Genomic DNA, 22652 nt, shown 5'->3' on the forward strand with positions numbered 1-22652 from the left:
TTGGAACATTACATTTCTGGTTTTAATTGTCCAGATTATATTGTCCTATTTGTGTCTCAGATCTAGAGAAATTAACAAACTACTAGAATGGGAGAACATGAATTAATCATTAGTTGTAATTGACTTTGAACTAGCTTTCAGTAACTGCGAGTACTCTTATGTCAGTGCTTTGTGTCTATTGTTTTTATGTTAGTTGTTCTTGTGTCTCGTACCAATCTTTTGAGTTCAGCAGATTTCAACTGATTTTTTCAGTGTGTTCTTATGTTATGCTGTAACACCACTATCCCATGTAAGGGGAGGGTTGAAAGTTCACAAACATGCTTTACCTCGCCACATTCTTTATGTGTCTGTCCCAAGTCAGGAGCCTGAAGCTCAGTGGTTGTCTTTGGTTCATGTTCGTCATATTTGTTTTTCTTAAATTCTTTTGTTATAAAGTAGCCCATTAGTTTTCTCAATTAAATTGTTTCACATTTTTCATGTTGGGGCCCATTATATAGCTGACTATATGGTATGGGTTTATCTCATTGCTGAAGGCCGTACGGTTGCCTATAATATTTACATCCACTTTATTTTAATTTCAATGGATAGTTGTCTCATTATCTCCTTATTTTTATATTGTAGTCCAGTTTTTTCTGCTTGGTAACTTTATTTGTTCCAAAATAAAGGTTATAACTTATGGTTTTGATATATATAATTAGTTTGATTATGGATAGATCTAATTAGCAATTTCATCCTTATATACACTAATACCTCTTGTTAGTAGATATAAGAAGATGTGGTATGAGTGCCAATGAGACAACTCTCCATCCAAGTCAAAATTTATAAAAGTGAACCATTATAGGTCACAGTACGGTCTTCAACAAGGAGCCTTGGCTCACACCGAACAGTAAGCTATAAAGGGCCCCTAAAAACTACTAGTGTAAAACCATTCAAACGGGAAAACCAACGGTCTAATCTATATAAAAAACGAGAAACGAGAAACACTTATGAACCACATCAACAAACGACAACTACTGAACATCAGATTCTTGTATCTATTTAAATCACATACTTTTGACTATTTTCTGTTCTTTCAACAATTTAGGATCTTCTGCTTCACTTGGACTAGAAGTAGGAGGACTGGGTGTGGCTGTTTGTTCTGGTAGAACACCTGATCCTGAACTTTGTTTTTCTATAATTTCATCAGGTGGTACCTGACTAGAACTATATCTTATAAAACCTAAGAATTTTAGGTGCTTTGGTTGGTTCCATTTTCTAGAAAAGCCAATAGAATTCTTCAGGCATTCTACAACAAAAATAGATAAACTTTTAGGAAATAAAACATGGATGTAGTTAGCTAATTCACTGGTTCAATAAAGAATTTATTCATGAAACAAAACAAATGAAGGGCCAATGAAAATCCTTGTTACATAGTCATGATAGGAGAAATAAGTTTTGAAGATCGAGTACTCCTTTCAAGAGCTCATGTCCATGCAGAAGTTAAATTCATAAAAGTTATATTTATCATAGTCTCCTATTGTACAGTACACTACATCTAACTCAACATGCATGAAAAATTTGCCACTGAACATCAACAATCAATTGATCAATACAGTCTAGTACTACATACAAGATGATTAACTTAAAAATCACTTTTGCTAAGCAAATGCTTAGTGTTGAGTGATTCACAGTGAAACATGTTGATCATGATGATTGTGATCTAAAGTTGAGAATGGAAACGGGGAGTGTGTCAAAAAGACTAAAACCCGACCAAATAGCATAAAACAGCCCAAAGCTACCAATGGGTCTTCAACACAGCGAGAAAATCCCGCACCCTGAGGCGGGCTTCAGCTGGCCCCTAAACAAAAATAGTGAAAATGGACGTCACACTAAACTCTGAAACATATAAAACTAAATTTAAAAAAAAAAATACAAGACTAACAAAGGCCAGAGGTTCCTAACTTGGGACAGGTGCAAAAAAGGCGTCGGGTTAAACATGTTTTAAAATGAATTCAGAATGACAAAATTCTGATTTTTGTTTGTGTTTGTATGGAACCTATGAAAAAATTACAGAAAGATTAACAAAGAATCACAGAATTTTCAGTTAAAATTGAGCATAGAGAGTGATCTTTTTCTGAACATGCTGAATTCAATGTGGTGGGGAATTTTCACAGTGAATGCTAGTTTGCGAGGGATTTTTGCAAATATCTCTTTGAACAATTTAAATGGTAATCACGGTAATAGTTATGAACAGGTTAAAAAATCAAAGTGTTATCACCTCCAATAATCTGCATGTATTCTTTTTCCCTGTGATCCATTCAACACCAGAAATAATCACATTTCACTATGACTGTAAATCTTTCAACAGTATAACTAGCTATAGTGACAGGGAATAAGCTTTAAAATTTCAGGGGCCAAACTGACAAAATGTGAAAATTTTGTATTGACCCTACTGGCAGTCAGGGTACTACTTGTACAAGTAATTTTTATTTACTTGAAGAAGTAAATATTAATATACTTATATATGTAAATTTGTAGGATACTTATACAAGTGTATTTTATTTACTTGTATAGGTAAATAATTTTTTGGCTTAGCTATGTCCTTTAGACATTCAGATATTTTTACTTATACAAGTAAAAAAGTCATCCTATCTTCTTTTCTTGAATTTCTTAGGACTTCTTTGCTCTAATAGAATTTTTAATTGTCTGTCCTTTGCTGATGTCTTTACTTATCATTTAAGTGTAATTTCATGGACAATGAAAATCTCATTTGTCTGTTACCTTCAGAACACTGCTCATTTACAAGCCCCCAAGGGGCAATTTTTGAAGGCCTTGTGCAAATACTTAAGATCTTTAATTTTGTGCAATCAGTTTCTTTGTTGAATTAATGAGATGAAACATTGAACTCTAATCAAAAATTATGAGCTAACCTGAGAAAAATTGTTAAAGGCATGTTTTTACATCTCATAACTTGAGAATTTTTCGGGATTGTAAAAAAAAACTACTTATACAAGTAAATTTTGAGGAAAATTAAGGGGAGATTATTCAAACATTATAATTTACTTATATAGGTATATTATTATTAACTTCTTCCAAGTAAATAAAGATTACTTGTACAAGTATACGTAGTACCCCTGACTGACTGGATTATTCTGTAAAAGTTAGGGGCCTAGCCAAATTTTCAGTAACATTGGCTACTGGGCCCCTGTAAAACTTATTCCCTGAGTGACCTTTAACTGGATCATCAAATACATGTACAAACTGTAGTTTACAATGTAAGTATTAAAACAGGATGATTTTTCTTCAACAATCATATTTTAAGAGTCTGGATGCAGGGGTCCTCATTTCTGTATTTTATAAAACATTTCTGTCATTTTTTTCTATTTTTCCACAATAATTCTATAATCTATATAGCTTAGCTCACCATTTTTCTCAATTTTTCATACTTTTGCTTCATTTTTCTGTATTCTATTTTTGGGGGGCCAATTATTCTGTATGTTATATACATGTACCTATGTCCATTATTCTCTATTCTGTAAACCCCACCCGGACCCTTATGCATGTTAACTTCTACATCATTTGGTCTCTTCTTATTTCTACGTGTGATATATACTGGTACCTTTACATATAACTGGAGCAGCAATGTGTATTGATCTGGTGCCTGATTGTCTAAAAACTGTTTGAGCAATGACAGCTGTATTCTTGAACATCATACCAATTCTAGCAATAAAAATATTAACAATTATTATATTTTCTCAATAAATGTATAGTGTTAATCCAATATATATATTTAATACTTCATCATTATAAATTAGAGATTGAGAGCAGTGAGGAATTCAAGACCAAACTCACCAAGCTTCTCTGTAGTGGCTAATAAACACAAACAAAAGATAGATGATGTTTTTAACCTGCACCTGTACATAAATTTTGAGCACAATTTGGAACTATTGTTAGTAAATGTTATATAGAAAGTTTTTTGTCATGTTGGAGGACGTCAAAGTTAAATTTATACTTGAGAGATGCGTCAAAGTACCCTTTTCGAGTGACGACAGAAGCTATGTCGTAGATGTAGCTGCGAAAACATAGCTCTATTGTCCTTTGAATTTTTTTTTAATCAAAATCATCAAAAGGACCTTAAGAGCTACGTTTTCGCAGCTAATGTAGATGTAAATAAGAAAACTATTCACTTCTTTTTTTTTTTTTTTAATTAATTATTTAATTATTTATTTATTTATGTTTCTCTGCAGTGCCACATCATAAATACAAATGTACTAATGAGTTTTATACAAAAGTGACATAAAATTACCAGAGTGACCGAAAGTACAGAGAGATTATAGTGTCAAGTTGACACTTCTAAAGACTAAAGACTAAACAGCCTAAATGAACAAAAGTTGGATTTTTAAATATTTTTCAATGTCATAAATTATTTGTTAAGTGAAAACAAAATTATTTTTTTATGACTTAATACATTTTTCTGTAGATTTTTTTTTGCAAAAACGTTTAGTATGAAAAGAATTATTTTTACGGACTACGTCCTCTTCACAGGTAACAGCTGCCTCGTATTACCAATGATACTCTTTTTAAAAACTATATATTTCATTTTTACAGTTTATCATTTTTTCGGTTAACATTACTGGTCCTAGTCCTTTTTCGGCAGTAACGGTAAACAGTAGGTAAAGAAGAAAAGAACCCAGTCTAAGACGATGGGGAGTAACTTCCCATGGTAAAACTAATTACCAAAATAGAAAGGTTGTCGTGTCAGGATACACAACTTGATTATTGGAAACTGTTGTATGTTTTAGTTTAAAGACATATGTCATTGCATGAATTAGATTCCAAAGACAAATATCTTCAATTACAAAGTATTTCACTGCACTTAACTTTATGACATAGTTGTAAAAAAGGAGAGAAGATACCAATGCCCGACAAGGGGAAAACTATAAGTCCAAAATGCCATGGCCAAAAATAAAAACAACGAAAGAACACACTACAATAACTTGTATTACAAAGAAAAACAAAGACTGAGGAATATAAACCAACAAAAAATAGCCGTTGAAAACAAGTGCTCTAAAAGGATAAATCAGGGTTGTTTCGCACGGTGACATCCTGTTAGTCCAACAACCATTATTACCACATCCCATACACCTTATCGCTATTCCCGGCTGACCCGAGAATCTGTCCCGCTTGAACTATTGACGTCATACAACAATCACTTTTCAATTGTGGCTTCAGATATTTTGTATTATGACGTCAAAATTTTACGGGAACCTGTGTGATATCCAGTAATGGCGGACAAATAGCGATAAGGTGTATTATTCTGACAGCACCTAAATCGGACATCCAGTTATTTGGACAGCCCATTAATGGGACAGCTCATTATTCCGACAATGAATCTGTCATAAGTATATGGGCAATTTTTCTCCAAAAGACCAACTCTGTTTTCCATACTATTTGTGTTTGTCTGTTTAGATTCTGATTATTCTGCTTATGCAGGATAGTTGTCTCAGTGCCTTGGTGTGATACACATGCTTATCTTAACTGCTGAGCCCTATACTATGCAGACCTTTTTGTTTTGTGGGTCCACATGGTCCCGGTATTTCATTTATCTGAACAAAGTTCTGTAGGGTATAAAGTTTTTGACCTGTCCGTCTGTCTGTTCATGCATCATTCTGTTTGTCCGTCAGTCCTGTTCTTGTCATCGCAACTCCTCTGAACCCACACAACAGTATTTCATAAAACTTTGTAGTTTTATTTATAGGATATACATGTACTATGTAGATGTGCGTATTATGACATCAGGAAATCCTGATTAAATTTTTTTCTAGGAGTTTATAATGCCCCTGTGAACTTAGAATTTTGGCCTAAATATACTACTGCAACAGTTTGTCATCACAACTCCTCGGACACTTCACAACAGAATTTCATAAAACTTTGTAGATGATAAGGACATACATGACATACTACATTTATGTAGATGTGCATATCGACAGGAAAATGATTCAATTTTTTTTTTTTTAGGTTGAACCACTTTGAACTTAGAATTTTGGCCTAAATATACTACTGCAACAGTTTGTGATCGCAAACTCCTCTGAAACCACACAACAGAAGTTTATGAAACTTTGTAGATAATAAGGACATAATATGTAGATGTGCATATCCACAAGAATTTTTTTTCAGCTGACTTTTGTAAAGTTATTAGTCTTTGAACTTAAGAATCTGGTGAGATTTTGTTTGCCCTGTGACAATGTGAGGGCATGGGGTATGTGAGCGTGCTCACAAAGGTTCTTTAATCTCTTGAGTTACAACTTTTTATGGCCCTGCAACAAAGTTTTCAGGGCCATATAGTTTTACCCTTATCCGTCATTCCTTCATTCCGCAATGAACAGTTATACAGACTTTTTTCTAAACGCCTTCACATATTTAGCTAATTTTTAGAATGTGAGTTTACTATGATGAGTTACAGATCAAGTTTATGTTTGGTTACGCTCCATTGATTTTTGCTGAAATAACAGGCTTTGGACTGAAAATTTTATGAAAATAACAGTTCAACAGAATTGTTTTTCTAAATGTCTTCACATATTGAGCTGATTTTTAGTATGGGAGTCTTCTATGATGAGTTACAGATCCAGTTTACGTTTAGTTCCGCTCCATTGATTTTTGCTGAAATTGCAGGCTTTGGACTTTGAAAATTTTGTGTAAATAACAGTTATACAGAATTGTTTTTCAAAACGCCTTCTCATATTGAACTAATTATTAGTATGTGAGTCTACTATGATGAGTTACAGATCAAGTTTAGGTTTGGATCTGCTCTGCTGATTTTTGCTAAAATATGAGGCTTTGGACTTTCCACTCCTAAAAATGGCTTCAAGCTTTTTTTCAAGCAGGGCTATTCATATCATTCCAACATATCTAGTTTTTAACTAGAAATTCCGTTTCCCCTCTCTGGTAGCAAGGTAGGTTTACAACTATCAACTATTATAGTTTAAAAATAATTGTAGTGCAAGCTTCATTACGTCCTCACAACCCCATGCATATATATATATGTAATACAGCCTGGCATGTACAGGCACAAGGGGGGTGGGGTTTCATGGGTCCAAACCCCCCTTTTTTTGCTTTTTATTTACATTAAAAAAAATTGACTCTAGAAAAAAAAATGGGGTCATTATTCTTTGACTTTATGCATGGCTTTATCACAATGGGGTTCTTTTTCAACTTTATATTTTGGTGAATATAACAATCATTACAAAATTACATCCAATGCAGGTCAATATAAATACATTTATTTAAATAGTTTTAAGTGTCTATTGATTTTTCTTGTGTGTGATTCTTGTCCCATGTGTGTCAAATGGTTTCCCTTCTTCTTGTTGATTAGGGGGCCTCGGTGGCCGAGTGGTCTAAGTAGTCAAACTACTGTATCACTAGCCTGTCAACACTGAGGTTGTGAGTTCGAATCCTGCACAGGGCAGGTGCACTTGACTCCAATCTTAATTGACTAGGATTGTAAGTTTTCCTATCGAAAGTTGGTGGTTCTCTCCTGGCACTCCGGCTTCCTCCATCAAATAAAAACTGACTGCAACGAAATAGCACAAAAGTGTTAAAAGTGGCGTTAAACACCAATCAATCAATCAATCAATCTTGTTCATTCATTGGTTCAGTCAAGAACATTGTTGAGGCAAACTACTGTAGATAACACTATAATAAATAGATTTTTTTTTAATTATGAAGTAAATTTGCGTCAATGTCACCTTAAAAAAGCTTGTGATGCTGAAGGTCAATGTCAAGATGCGTATATTGACAAGAACAGATATTACATTATTCAATTTATTGACAATATCTTGTAAAATGTACAGTGTGTCTTAAGGTGGATTATTGGTATATATTTCCTCAGAGAGAATTTTCTATTACTTTGCCAAAATAAAGATTTTTCTATCCTTTTTTAAAAAATATTATAAAAAGTACGGGTCACCGTGCTATTTTTCAAGCAACAAGTTGTGCAAAATTGCCCAAATTTGCATAGATTGATTATCAATGATCATGATGATTATGAATAAACACATTTTTGTGAATAAAAAGAAATCTATGAGATAGAATTTTGAAATAAATTATGAAAAGATGGGTTTTACAATATGATTTAAGAAAATAAAAAGAAGAAATGGTATCACCGAACTTGTTTTCTTGCTACAAGTAAAAAATGAAAATTTCACATATCATTTTACTAAACATGCTAAGAGAGTTATATCCCCTTAAACGTCCAAGTTGAAAAATTGATTATTATAAAAAACACAGTTATTAGTATTTGTTCAAAAATTTTGAATAATGCAATAAATCACTATTTTTTCTTTATACAAATAAACAGTCTTACACATGAATTGCAAACCTGTCTCAAAATTTGCAGATTTAGGTAAAGAACTAGACCAATTGTGTACTGCTATTGTACAATCCAAGATGGCGGTATACCTGAATCTACCTTAATGCATCACAATACAGGGCCCCGGTAAAATTCCCCCTTAGGTCCTGTTAAAAAATTGCATCAGGGATGTCAGGTTGTCGGGTTACTTTAAAGCAAATTTAATAATTTTTTTGATCATAAAGTCATAGGTCGTTTTTAATGAGACGCAGAGTAGCCAATCTTATCCTTAAGGTGTCATGTCAGTTTGACCATATTTGAGCCATACAATATCAAATCAACAGAATAGATTCTGTATTTATAAACAGAATACGAACAAACTATATAATATATACAGAATTATTTCTGTACATATATAATAACATATACATTATGATACAGACAGACATATTTTTTTTACCCTGATATTGTGCAATAATTAGTTCTAAGTGTCAGAGTAATTGGTTGTCGTTTTATTGGGCTGTTGGATTATTCCATTGTCGGACTGTTGTCATTGATCATCAATACTGTTATGACTGTTTCCTAATAAGTATTCCTCCTATCAGCGAAATTTACACAACTTTTCATGTGCAAATTGCCACTTACCCTGAATCAAATACTTCACAAAACTCTCTGACTTTCATCATGTTCATAGTAACTATTCTGTATTTTATTATGGGGACGGATCGACTTGGGGCCAGAACGACTTGGGCTGGACCGACTTGGGCCAAATCTACTTGTGGCTGGAATGACCTGATAGCGTCATCTTGCCCTGACTCTTATATATAAAATATAAAATTTGAACCGTATCAGTACAATTTGGTGACCAACTTCTTTGCGCAATAGGTCTTGTTTGCTTTGTTCTAGAGATAAAAGTTTGAACTCTAAATAAAAATTAATTTGCAAACCAGAAAAATTCTGTTTAGGCATGTTACCTCCCAAAACTTGAGAATTTAAAGGGTTGTAAAAAAAAAATTACTTGTATTTATAAATAAATTTTTGGAGAAGATTAAGGGGAGATAATCTAAACCTTTATAAAAGGTAAAAATCTAACAAAATTACTTATACAAGTAAATATTAATTAAATCTTCAAGTAAATAAAAAAGACTTGTATAAGTATTACCCCTGACTGATAAATGGTAAAGTAAACACAAAATATACCAATAGTTCAACATACATGCAGTCTTCAGAGTTTTAACTCATTTCAACATTTTTAAGTAATGATTACATTTAATGGAGTGTCTGGTTCATGAATCAAACTTTTTAAGGGTAAAATAGTGAGATGTTATGTATTTATTTTTGCCTAGAGGATGTAGGGTATATTGTGTATCAAGAATAATGGAGTTGTTTTATGATTGAAAATATTAAAATGTTGACTAAAAGATTAACTATTTACAAAACGTTGAAAATTTCTAAAGTCTTAGGATATTCTATCCCAGGAATAGATTACCGTAGCTGTATTTGGCAAAACCTTACAGAATTTTAGTTCCTCAATGCTCTTCAACTTTAATTGACCTTTATAACTTTTTTGATCTCAGAATCACTGATGAGTCTTTTGTAGACAAAACACGGATCTTGCATACACAATTTTAATCCTGGTGTCTATGATGAGTTTATTTAAGAAATTATTTATTTTCAAGTGACAAAATAAATCGCAAATACACTGCCATAAATAATACACAATGATTTTTCTTGCAGTTATTGGTGGCAATGAATGATGAAAACCTTTCAACGTGTTAATCAAGTGGAGATAACATGGTCTAAAATTAGATATTTGTCATCGCTAATTATCAAACAGTTGTCAGAGAATGACTTAGAAAATACCAAAAAGGTAATGTTTATTGTAAATCGATCATACAAGATGAACAAACATTTTACAACCAAATTCTGGTTTCAATGCATGTTAACAGTTTTATTTCACATATTTCTGTTTTAATGAATATATGGTGTTAAATCCCTAACCATTCAGGTGGAACTTAGAGAAAAATTTATTAGCAGCCTACTTTTTCATTTATAGCAATATCATGAATATTGAATATGATATATTGCCATGATTGCAATTATGTAAAAATGAATTCTAAGGAGAAAAACAATGACCATATTTATGTACAAAACAAAAAACAAATATGATATACAGCGACAAATGATCACAACCAAAAAATAACAGGCTCCTGACTTGGGACAGGCACATGTTAGCAATAGAAGTCTTCAGTATAAAAATTATCTGATTTTGAAGAAAAAATATGAAAACAATCCCAATTTTCCAAACTCTTAAAATATATTTTTTCAGGTAAAAAGACTAGAATCTAAAGGTCTTCCAATTGTCCATCACCATGGATACGTCTGTGATCTACCAATCAAACACAGGTTTGCAATGAAAAAATTCCATGGTGTTATTCGCCATCTGAGAAAAGATAATGTTGTTTCTTCCAAACAGATCGTAGAACCAGATTTGTTGGATCCGGAAGTGTTTAAAGTTGTTCATAGTAGTCATTATATAGATAGATTTATATGTGGTCAGACAACTGCCATAGAACAAAGGAAAACTGGATTCCAGTGGAGTGAAGGAATAGTTAACAGAGTTCGTTATGAAACAGGTTGGTATAATATAGAGATTCTAGCAATTTATACAAATGATTTTTTCCCTAGCGCATTAGAAATAAAACTACACTGAGAATTTTTTAATTAAAATGATTTACAGTTTTAATATTTCAATTTTTTTTAATACCAAACTTGACTGTGATCTTTAAATAGAAGTAGTTGGATAAAGAAAATTCTTGCTCCTAATTTATAAGACAGAGAATTATTTTAGTTTCAGCTATTCATTTATTTCCATGGATTGAGGAAAGTTGTATTTTTATGGATATTTGATATCTTAGTTTTGCCAAAGTCTGTATGTATACAAGCAAAAAGACAATTTGTTCTTCGTTGGACATTTGAAATCATGTTTATCTAATTGGTTGCTGCATGTACATGGGAGAAAATAAGCCTTATATTAAATAAGTGGGAGCTTTTTTTCCTACCCTCAACAACATATAATCAGTGTTCTCCCCAGGCCCTCAAAGGACCACGGGCCCGCGATGTATAATTTTTTACCGTGGTGGTATCGTTCTTACCGCGATGTATAATTTTTTTCCGTGGTTCTAAAATTTTCAGTTAAAAAATCGTAAATCAGTAAAGTTTTAAACGACTTGTTAAATCTTTTCCGTGCGGTATAAAACTCCAGGTGAAATTTGACCAGTTCAAACCAGTTCAACACAGATTGTTTACATCACGTGATCGATTTACCTTATGAGGTTAACCTTGTTGATTGGATTTAATCGATGTAATTAACACTTGTAACATGATTGTTTTATGTTTTAATTAAGAGTTCATAACTTTATGATCACAGATAACTATTTTATGGCTTCACTCACCACCCAAGCACTGACCTGTGACAAGTCGGCAAATACTTTGTACACAAACAGTCTCTTGACCCGATAGGTACATTTTTTGTACATCATAAAGGTGGCTCATTACATATAATTGACAATTATACATTTCTCAATTCTTATATTATAGTATTATATGTCTCTGATTAAACCATGGCCAATATTTTCTTTAATTATGACATAGTTATTGCATGATAGTCAGGTTTCAAACTGTAGTATCACATGACCCAGTTAGTTCACGTAGAATATTCAAGTTTATTTACAATTAATTGCAATCTATTCTATTTTATAAATAAAATGCATGACTGTACCTTCAAACTGGATATCTATATCCATAATTAATGAATAACAGAAGTAATCTTGCAAATTTTATCCATAAGCACATGTTAATTCTATTTATATCTACTTCCTGTCATTTAGGCGGGAAAATAGGGAGACTTAGTTGTTTGACATTGAATATGGTTACTTATAAATCTATAGACCAAAGATAGATTTATAGATTTAGGAATTTTTTTTTAAATGGTTCATAACAAATAAAGATTTAGATTTCAGTGCAGTATTAAGTCTGTATCTATGTTTGATTATCACCAAAGACAAGAAAGGTTAATATTTACATGAAATCTATGGCAAAATGTTCTAAAATTTATGAAAAATTTCTTTTTATTAAAATCTAAGATAGAAACTGGTTCAAATAATGAAACAATATTTGCAATTGTTCTTGTTAATTTTATATCTTCTTATGACAGGAATCCTTTCACATACAACAACTTTCTTTCTAGAAACTAGAAAGTTTTTTAAATTAAACATTTTTGTTCTCTTTTGAATGATATTTTATTTTTATTGATTTTGGATTTTATAAAAGATTTAAATACTTTAAATTCAGATGAATATTTTATTATGAATCATAATTTATTTATTTAAAAAAAATATTACAGTATACAAACTGTTTTTTAATTTACTTCTTTTTTACCAATAATTTTCTGACTCAATGTCTACATAACACAGTACCACAGTATTAAAACAAAACAAGAGACATAAAAACTACAGTAACTAGAAATAGAGCTAAGCGACGCGACCCGATGCGACACAACGTGATGCGACACAACTGATTGTATGAAATATTTCACCAAGCTGTCCACACGCGTTACCCTGGTGCTATCCAAAATTCCTGGGGAGAACACTGATATAATATCTTGAAATATTATTAGATACTGTTCAAAGGGAAATAATCCTTACAATATAAATTAATTGTCTCTCCTATTAACATTTCTCTCTCATGTGCATGCATTGACTATCCATTGCTATATAATGTTGTTTTTTATTATAAATCCACCGCGGTGGATGGGGCATTAAGTTTTACCATTGTCCGTCTATGTCCGTCTGTCTTCCTTTCCTCCATCAGTACGTCCCATTAATTAATGAAAAATTGCCAAATTTACTGTTTTTGCGCACTAAGCATACACAAACAAAAGTTTCAAAGAAAACAAAATGTCAATAGGTTTGAATTAGTACTTTGACTCTTGCAAATTTACAAGTGGGGGCATCTGTGTCCCATGGACATGTTCTTCTATTATTAATTTATTGTCATAAACATAAAATCATTGTAATCATGCATTGTATGAAATTTAAAACCTGCAAGGGTTCATGATTATTTTAGATACAGAATTTCTATTTCTATACCCACGAAATCTATGAAAATTAGTATTCCATGATTAATAATGAATTTACAGTATATATACATGTATGTTCTGATAATGAAACATTTTTCATCGATCTAGAAAAAAAAATTCATCAAAGATACTAGACTTATAATTTTATACGCCAGACTCCCATTTTTTCTACAAAAGACTCATCAGTGACGCTTGAATCAAAAAAGTTAAAACACACACAAACCAAGATGTTCAACTCCATTGTAAAAAAAAAAAGATGTTGAATTTAGAAATTTTTCTATGATTGAAGTTGTATAATGCTGATGAACCTTGACCTCCACTCTATTATTATTTAGCTGGAACACTACTTGCTGCAAAGCTTGCCTTAGATAGAGGATTAGCCTGCAGCACTGGGGGAGGAACACATCATGCCTTTCCTGACCATGGTTCTGGATATTGTCTAGTCAACGATCTTGCCGTTACAGCCATGTCACTGGTCCAGACAGGTTCTGTACACAGAGTTGTTGTTGTTGATCTGGATGTACACCAGGCATGGTTGTCGTAATATTTAACAAAATGTATTTGAGAAAATAATCATTAAGTTAAAACAAACAAAATCTTTAAGCCAAGACATATCGAGATAAAACAAACAAAACAGCCAAGACATATCGAAATAAAACAAACAAACAAAATCTTACAGCTAAGAGATATCAAAAGTAAACAAACAAGATCTTACATCCAAGACATATCAAAATTAAATTGATTGATTGATTGGTGTTTAACACCACTTTCAGCACTGTTGTGCTATTTCGTTGCGGTCAGTTTTTATTGATGGAGGAAGTTGGAGTGCCTGGAGAGAAACACTGACCTTCTGTAGGAAGACTGACAATCCTAGTCAATTAAGATTGGAGTTGAGCGCACCTGCCACGTGCAGGATTCCAACCTCAGTATTGACAGGCTAGTGATACAGTAGTTCCACTACTTAGACCACTCGGCCAACGAGGCCCCTTGAAATTAAGCAAACAAAATCTTTTATGAGTGAAATTTTTTTTTAAGTCACAGTTGATTTAAGCGTCCTCATTGATGATAACTTATAATGCATGAATTTAAACAGGCAAACCAACCTTAATTTTTAAAGGAAATTTGTGTGTTGATTTTGTTTTTGAATGGGTTTCATTCATATGAATGGACAGTTACTAATAATGCTGTCAACTAGATTCATACAAAGGGCATGATATCAAATGCACATTTCCATTCTTAGTGTGGACCTAAAATTTTGATAAAATCTATCCAAAAGGTAGTCTTTGATTTATTTATGCATTTTGCCATTTGCCTGTCAAACTTGATATTTTAGATTTTACAAGTTCAAGCATGGTGTTGCACTTCAAGATTACCATGTTAAGCCTAACAAATACAACTAGCTACTCAAAGTCTAGTTTATGTTAGAAATAAGCCAGATTCATATTACCACAAGGCAAACTGAAAATAGGCTGTAGTCAAATTTCTATCTAAAGTTGAAAAAAAAATGCACTGAAAATAATTCTTTTATTTTCAGCTTTATGTTAAATTTACTTCATGTACTTTAAGCAATTCTAATCTTGATGAAATACCAGTTCCTGATTATTGAAACTAAAACCTGATTAAGTGAACATTACATAATTTGTAGCATTGAGGAGATGTTGTATGATTGCTACTGAGACAACTACCCACCAAACTTAAGATGAAGAGGAAATAAGCAATTGTATGCAAATCACACGGCCTTCAACAATGAGAAAAACCCATACCATGATGTCCGCTATAAAAGGCCCTGACATGAAAAATGTGAAACAATTCAAACCAGAAAACTAAAGACCTATGAACAAATTAAAGCAAAAAAGGCAACCATAGATTTACAGGCTCCTGACATAAAAAATATATCCAGCTGTAAATTACTCAAAGTTTTAGAAAAATTGTGATCTATGTATTTCTTCCCTATTTCTTTTTCTCATTCTAAAAGCCTAATTTATAACAAAAAAAATTATGAAAAATAAATATGACAGACATAAACCAACGACAACCACTGTACTACAGGCTCCTGACTTTGGACAGGCACATTAAGAATGTGGCAGAGTTAAACATGTTTATGAGTGCTCAAAGCCTCCCCTATCCTGGGACAGGGGTGCAACAGAACAACATAAGAACAAACTGTAAAAATCAGTTGCAATTGGCTTAACTCAAAAGATCAGTACGAGCACAAAAACAACTAACGTAAAAACAATAGACACAAAATAAAAATAAGGAGAAGTGGTATGATTGCCAATGAAACAACTATCCACCAAAGTTCAAATGAAGTGGATGTAAGCAATTATAGGCAACCGTACGGCCTTCAACAATGAGAAAGCATTGAAATAAGAGTACTGTAAATTCAATATTATTGCGTGCATTTATTATTGCGATTTTGTCATTTTAGACCAAAATGTGATTATAATTTTTGCAATAATGAGAAAAAAATCCTTCTTCATTCATACAAAAAATTCAAAATGGGAGTTTAAATTATTGCGATTACAACCCATTTTTCGCAATAATAAAAACATTGCAATAATTTCTGAATTTACAGTACTCCAAGTTATACTTAGCAAGATGTGTGAATGAGTGCATGAGAAATATATCATTCATGTATATTTAAAAAAACTTTAGAATAGTTATTATAACCATAATTATATTTCTCATTTAACTTTTGACTTCATACTTTGTTTGGCCTTTTTTACTTTTATGATTTTAATGTCACTAATGAATCTTTTGTAGAAGAAACGTGCGTCTGGTGTACAAAATTTAAATCCTGGTATCTGTAATGAGTTTATCTATCCCTATAAAATTGCTTATAAATATCTATAGATGTTTATTGTTTTTCAGGGTGATGGTACAGCCTATATTTTCAGCGATAACAGTAATATATATACCTTCTCTATGCATAATGAGAATAATTTTCCCTTTCAAAAACAAGAGAGTGATATTGATATTGGATTGAAAGATAGGATGGAGGTTGGTAAAAAACAAAGAATTAAAAAGGATAACAAGATTAACCAAAATATTGTACAGTTCAACATACAAATGACATCCCACACATTTGGGGAAAAATATGATGACCTGAGATAAACAATAAAGAAAACACATGGTCAAGATAGCATGAAGAAAAAAAAAAACAATGTGTGTACATTTACTGTCGAGCCATATACAAGTTTACTCACAGTATATAGTGCCCTCAGGCAAAGTTGACCTTAGATGGAATTGGCTATTTTTTGGTAATTTTTGGTCATATAGCTTTTCATCTGTTTCAGTCTTTATATATCCTTTGCTTTCAAATATTCGGCTATGAGCGCTCTTGATGAAGGTAAATCCAGAAAAGCGCTTCAGATGCATGAAATTTATAATGTGCTGTTTTCTTTTTTTCTTTTCAAATTTTTTTTCAACAGGATGAGGAATACATGAAAATTTTAAAAGACATTTTACCGTGGATATTAGATCATGTTAAACCTGACCTTGTATTGTATGATGCAGGTGTTGATCCACACGAGAAAGATGAGCTTGGCAGACTTAAGCTCACTGATCAAGGTAGATAACTCTCACAGTTACAATTTGGTAACAAGTGTTTAGAGCTTTTCCAGAAAATACTATGTCCCCCGCAGCGAAGGCAATTTTTTTTAAAATTGTGTGGGTGGTTGTATTTGAAATACTAAAATCCAAAGGGAGTGTTCTAATTCATTTGTATTTATGTGGATAGTAGGGTTGAACAAGTGCCATCCCTGGTGGGGGGACATAGAATTTTCTGGAACAGCCCTCAGAGGTAATAGTTGCTGAGCAGTTTTATAGTTAACGGTAATTTTCACAGGGTGTAAGTATTTGTCATTTTATTAGATGTAAATGAATACCCTCCCAAAAATCCCACCAGTTTTTATATAGAAAATTAAACAAAATGGGGTATCCATATGGTCAGAGGAGGCATGAACATTTTGGGTACTTTTCAATACCTCAAGTCTTTCAGGAAAGTTTCTTGTTATGCCTCCGCGACAAAATGTCATTGGGCATATTAATTTACCCTAGTCTGTCTGTTTGTCCGTCCATCCATTCGTACATCCGTCCAGATTAGTATACACTGTTTGTCTGGCTATCTCCTCCTTCTTGAGGTCAGGCAGTATTGTTTGTGTCGTACAGACAGTGTAACAATTTCTAGTTGCATGCCTACATCACTGTTTGTCAAATCTAAAATATGTGGAGCTATACTCATGCATATGGCATGGCATAACAGTAAAGGGGGGGGGGGGGGGGGTCAATGTCCATATCTAGTTTTACTTTTGCATTTCTATAAAGATAAATTTTCTATATATAAAATGATGTCTTCAGATCTTATCACGTTTTTTTCATACTGGACCTTAAAAAAAAATGTTTGTCTACCTTACAACATGGTGTCTTGGAAGCTTGACATAGCTATCCAACATTTCTTTGTTGTCTGCTCATGAGGCATATAAATATATATAGTTGACATTCAGGTTAAGTCTGTGATTAAAGTATTTTTAAACATCAATTACTTTGTCAAACATTCATAAAATTGTATGAAACTTGGACAAAAGCTTTTTATGATGATTGAAGAAAGAAAAAAAAACAGAGCAAATTTTTGAAAATATTCAATATTTTTATTTTTCCATATTGGACTGATTGACTGGGTAAAAAAAACAACAGTTCTTTACTGATAAATCGACTTAGTTTCATGGCAGTCAACATACAACAAGTATAAGTTAAGTGTCAGAGATAAGTTCTTTTATTTCCAAGGGTTATATTTCCTGATTAATTAATCCTTACAGATTGAAAAAATATATTTTAATTTCAGGTTTATTTGATAGAGATTTCTATGTGATTGATTCATGTCATCGTCAAGGGATACCTGTTGCCACGGTGATAGGGGGTGGTTACCAAAGAGACCTAAATGCTCTTACATTAAGACATACGATAGTGCACAGAGCTGCATCAAAGGTTATTTACATTAATTCGAGTCATTACTGTTGATTCATTATTATTCGTTGATACCATTTTTCATGGATATTGTGGGTATAGGTGAACCAGGACATTAGATGTTTGATGAATAACATATTTTCTATAGGGTTGTATGCAGACTTTGGCAAAACTATAAAATTAAATATCCACAAAAAGGGAAGTTGTCCCCGATCCACGGAAATAACTGAATCCACAGTATGTTGTGTATGGGTCAAGTTACAGCCTTCAACAATGAGCACAAATCCATCCCACAAACATGTATATAGCAAGCTGTTAAATAGCCTCAACCTGACAAATGTAAATCACCTCAAAAATACTGAATTTCAGGCTCCAACATTCAAAATATATCAAGCTGCAAATTACTCAATGTTTTAGAAAAGTTGTGATACGAAATATGCATATATATATTATTTATTTGGTTTTGGTCGAGCCTGCGACTTTTGTTGCAGAAAGCTCAACATAGGGAAAGTGATCCGGCGGCGGCAGCGTTTACCCACTTGTTAAAAGCTTTTTATTTTAGAAGGTGGAAGACCTGGATGCTTCATACTTTGTATATAGATGCCTTATGTTACGAAGTTTCCGTCTGTCACATGTCCATTGTCCTTGACCACATTTTCATGGTTCAGTGACTACTTGAAAATAAAGTTAAGATTTTTTGTAATGTTAATTTCTCTCTTATTATGAGTAATAGGATAACTATATTTGGTATGTGCGTACCTTGTAAGGTACTCATGCCTGTCAGATTTCACTTGACCTCAACCTATTTTCATGGATCAGTGAACAAGGTTAAGTTTTGATGGTCAAGTCCATATCTCAGATACTATAAGCAATAGGTCTTCTATATTTGGTTTATAGAATGATTGTAAGGTGTACATGTCCAACTGGCAGGTATCATCTGACCTTGACCTCATTTTCATGGTTCAGTGGTCAAAGTTAAGTTTTTGAGTTTTGGTCTTTCTTATACTATATGCAATATGTCAAATATATTTGGTGTATGGAAATATTTTATGATGTACATGTTAGTCTCACAGATTGTATTTGACCTTGACCTCATTTTCATGGTTCATTGCTCAGTGTTAAGTTTTTGTGTTATGGTATGTTTTTCTTATACTATAAGCAATAAGTCAACTATATTTGTTGTATGGAAGGATTGTAAGCAGTACATGTCTGCCTAGCATGGTTCATATGACCTTGACCTCATTTTCATGGTCAATTGGTCAATGTTTAGTTTTCTTAGTTAAGTCTGTTTCTTAGAAAATATAAGCAATAGGTCAACTATATTTAGTTTTTTGAATGATTGTAAGGTGTACATGTATTTCTCGTTTGGTTTATATGACCTTGACCTCATTTTCTTGGATCTGATCATCCGATAATGTTAATTGTATGTGATAGTTGTAGTAAAGCTTATATTTAGGACTATCAACATAATATCAATGGTTAGTAAAGAAGGAGAGACATTTCAGCGTGTGCACTCTTGTTATCTCTTTGATGTTAACATAACATCTTATTTTAAACAGTGAATCTTTCTTTAACAAATTTCCTCATAGTTGAAAGATTTTTTCTGGATTAGGAAGATGTTTGGTTCATACACATTAATTAGTAACTGAAGAATATTAACTGTATGTTCCTCACAAAAGTTAAGTTTTCACAGGTTTCTTCCCAACACCAGTTGTAATTAGATGTTTAAATGTGAGATTATTTGGCCCTGCCCCCTCAGTCATGGTCTATTGACTTTGAAACTTTTGCTTATTTTACATGTATTAGTTTGTGATAAGGTCAGTTTACAGGGAACCACTAGTGGTAGGTCAATGATATTTGGTATGCAGTTGTATAAGCATTGGCATATCTCATTTCCATAGAGATTATTTGGCTCCGCCCCCTTAGTCATGGTCTATTGACTTTGAAACTTTTGCTAAGTTAACATGTATTAGTTTGTGATTAGGTCAGTTTTAAGGGAACCATTAGTGGTAGGCCAATGTTAATTGGTATTCAGTTGTATAAGCATTAGCGCATCTCATTTCCATGGAGAATATTTGGCCCCACCCCTTCAGTCATGGTCTATTGACTTTGAAACTTTTGCTTAGTTTTCATGTATAAGCCTGTGATTAGATCAGTTTAAGATGAACTGCTTATGTTAAGTCAATGATATTTGGTATGCAAAGTTATTGGCATTTGCAAGTATCGTTTCCATGGAGATTGTATAGCCCCACCCACTCTTCTTGGTTTATTAAATTTGAAACTTTTACTTAGTTTACAAGTTAATGTTTTTGTTTAGGTTTGTTTAAAGGGAATCACTTACATGACTTATAATAAGTCAATGGTATTTGGTATACAGTTGTATTAGCATTGGCACATCTCATTTACATGGAGATTGTTTAGCCATGTACCTCAGTCATGGTTCATTGATTTTGAATATCTGCATAACTTATGTAACATGTTAAAGTATTGCTATTTTAATGTCAACATTTGCATAATCAAAATTACAAAAAGGCGAGACCCATCTCTATGATAACAGTTTATTATATAATTTGTCCCAAAAGTAGTACTCTTCACTGTACTTTTTTGGAAAGAGCAGTTGCCATTGTTTATGCCCCATTAATGGGCATTATGTTTTTCCTTCCGTCCGTTCGTTCCTTCATCTGTTCGTCCCTCTGTCCGTTCGTCCATCTTTCCTGGTTTATGTTAAAAGTTTTGTGTCAAGGTAGTTTTTAATGAAGTTGAACTATCAACTTGAAACGTAGTACACATGTACCCTATGATATGATCTTTCTAATTTTAATTCCAAATAAGAGTTTTGACCCCAATTTCACTGAACATAGAAAATGATAGGGCGAGTGGGGCATCTATTTACTATAGACACATTCTTGTTTAATTTCCATTTTTTGTCTAAAGGAAATGCACTATAAAATAACTATGTTCTTGGGCCAAGTGCACCACTTATAAAACTACTTTCTAATCAACTTAATATTATTTTTTTTCAGATTTGGAATGAATCTTTAATTTACAAATCCTGAGAATGTGAAATGACCCAGAATGGTTGTTCATTTACTAAGCAGAATTTTAACTTGATAAGTTAAGAAAAAAAACTCAGCTAACCAGAAGATTTATATATCAACTTTTATGAATAGAATATGTCTCTTTGGAAAAGTCATAAAACCCTGTTATTTATTATATCTGCTATTCCGGAACTGGAGTCTTTTCTATAAGCTTAATCAGTGTACTGATAAGTAATTTTGGTTTATATATGAATATTTCTTCTACATTTATTGAGAATACATATTGAGTTACTGCTTTTTTAGAAAGGATCTTGTTTATAAAAGATGACTTGATTAAATAGTCAAACATTATATTTAAAATGTGTTTTGGTTGCTTGTAATGAAATGCTAAATACAAAATTACAAATATATCATAGGATCTTGTCAACTAAGTTTGTTCTTTATTTGTCCTTTTTATCTTTTTTAACATTGTTTAGCTGTTCTCATCACTTGGTGTCTGTTTTTGTCTGTCCTGTGATAACTTTTACAAAAAAAATTCCTTTAAAAAGTCCTGGACATAATTAAACCAAACTTTTCCACACACATCATTTGTGTATCTAGTTTAAAAATGTGTCCGATGATCCCAACTGCCAATCAAGATGGCCTACATGGCTAAAAATAGAACATAGTGGTAAAATGGAAGTTTTGTCTATTATTTTAAAAATCTTTATACATAGAGAAAATCTGACATGGGCAAAATTGGTCAGAATGTTGTTCTACCTATTGTTTACTAATATCAAAACTGTAAGATGACTTCTTATAGGAGTTATTGCCCATAAATGACAAATTTTACCATTTTTTTTTCATTTTTCCCTTTTATCTTGAAAATTGAATTATTATTAATAGAGAGAAATTTTAAGTTACAAAAATGATCAATGAATACTTTTTTATATTAGGCAAAACTAAAAAAATTGATAAAAATCGTCATTAAAGGGCAATAACTCCAATAAGAAGTCTTGGGAATATTTTCTCCAGATCATGTCTTGCTGATCATTTTTGCTTAATTAAGTTTCTTTCTATACATTATAATTTAAAGATATATACAACTTTTGGAAACATGTTAGGACTGCAAATGACTGCCTAAACAGTGGAACAATTGCTTATTTTTTTAGTGAAAGTTGATTTCTGTTCGTTTCAACCTTTT

At 32.3% G+C, this 22652-nt stretch overlaps 2 protein-coding genes across 2 annotated transcripts in view; one reads left to right on the plus strand and one right to left on the minus strand.

The window, feature by feature from the left end:
• Window positions 1–4628, minus strand: part of LOC127714077 (zinc transporter 9-like) — a 30750-nt gene extending 26122 nt beyond the window's left edge. The window contains exons 1-3 of the mRNA XM_052220022.1: window positions 4586–4628; window positions 3599–3699; window positions 1052–1285 (exon numbers count right to left, since the gene is read on the minus strand). Coding sequence (XP_052075982.1) covers window positions 1052–1285; window positions 3599–3692 — 328 coding nt within the window. The 5' untranslated portion in view covers window positions 3693–3699; window positions 4586–4628. The remainder of the gene's footprint in view (window positions 1–1051; window positions 1286–3598; window positions 3700–4585) is intronic.
• A 69-nt stretch (window positions 4629–4697) lies between these two features.
• LOC127714259 (uncharacterized protein SYNPCC7002_A1628-like) lies at window positions 4698–21896 on the plus strand. Its single transcript, XM_052220321.1, has 8 exons — window positions 4698–4770; window positions 10064–10196; window positions 10656–10962; window positions 13802–13995; window positions 16338–16466; window positions 16898–17036; window positions 18310–18452; window positions 21455–21896. Exons 2-8 carry the CDS (start codon window positions 10080–10082, stop codon window positions 21485–21487), a joined length of 1062 nt encoding a protein of 353 aa, XP_052076281.1. The 5' UTR covers window positions 4698–4770; window positions 10064–10079; the 3' UTR covers window positions 21488–21896.
• Window positions 21897–22652: the final 756 nt, after the last annotated feature.

The sequence above is a fragment of the Mytilus californianus genome, unplaced genomic scaffold (genome assembly GCF_021869535.1).
Source record: "Mytilus californianus isolate M0D057914Y unplaced genomic scaffold, xbMytCali1.0.p SCAF_9, whole genome shotgun sequence".
Taxonomy (NCBI): domain Eukaryota; kingdom Metazoa; phylum Mollusca; class Bivalvia; order Mytilida; family Mytilidae; genus Mytilus; species Mytilus californianus.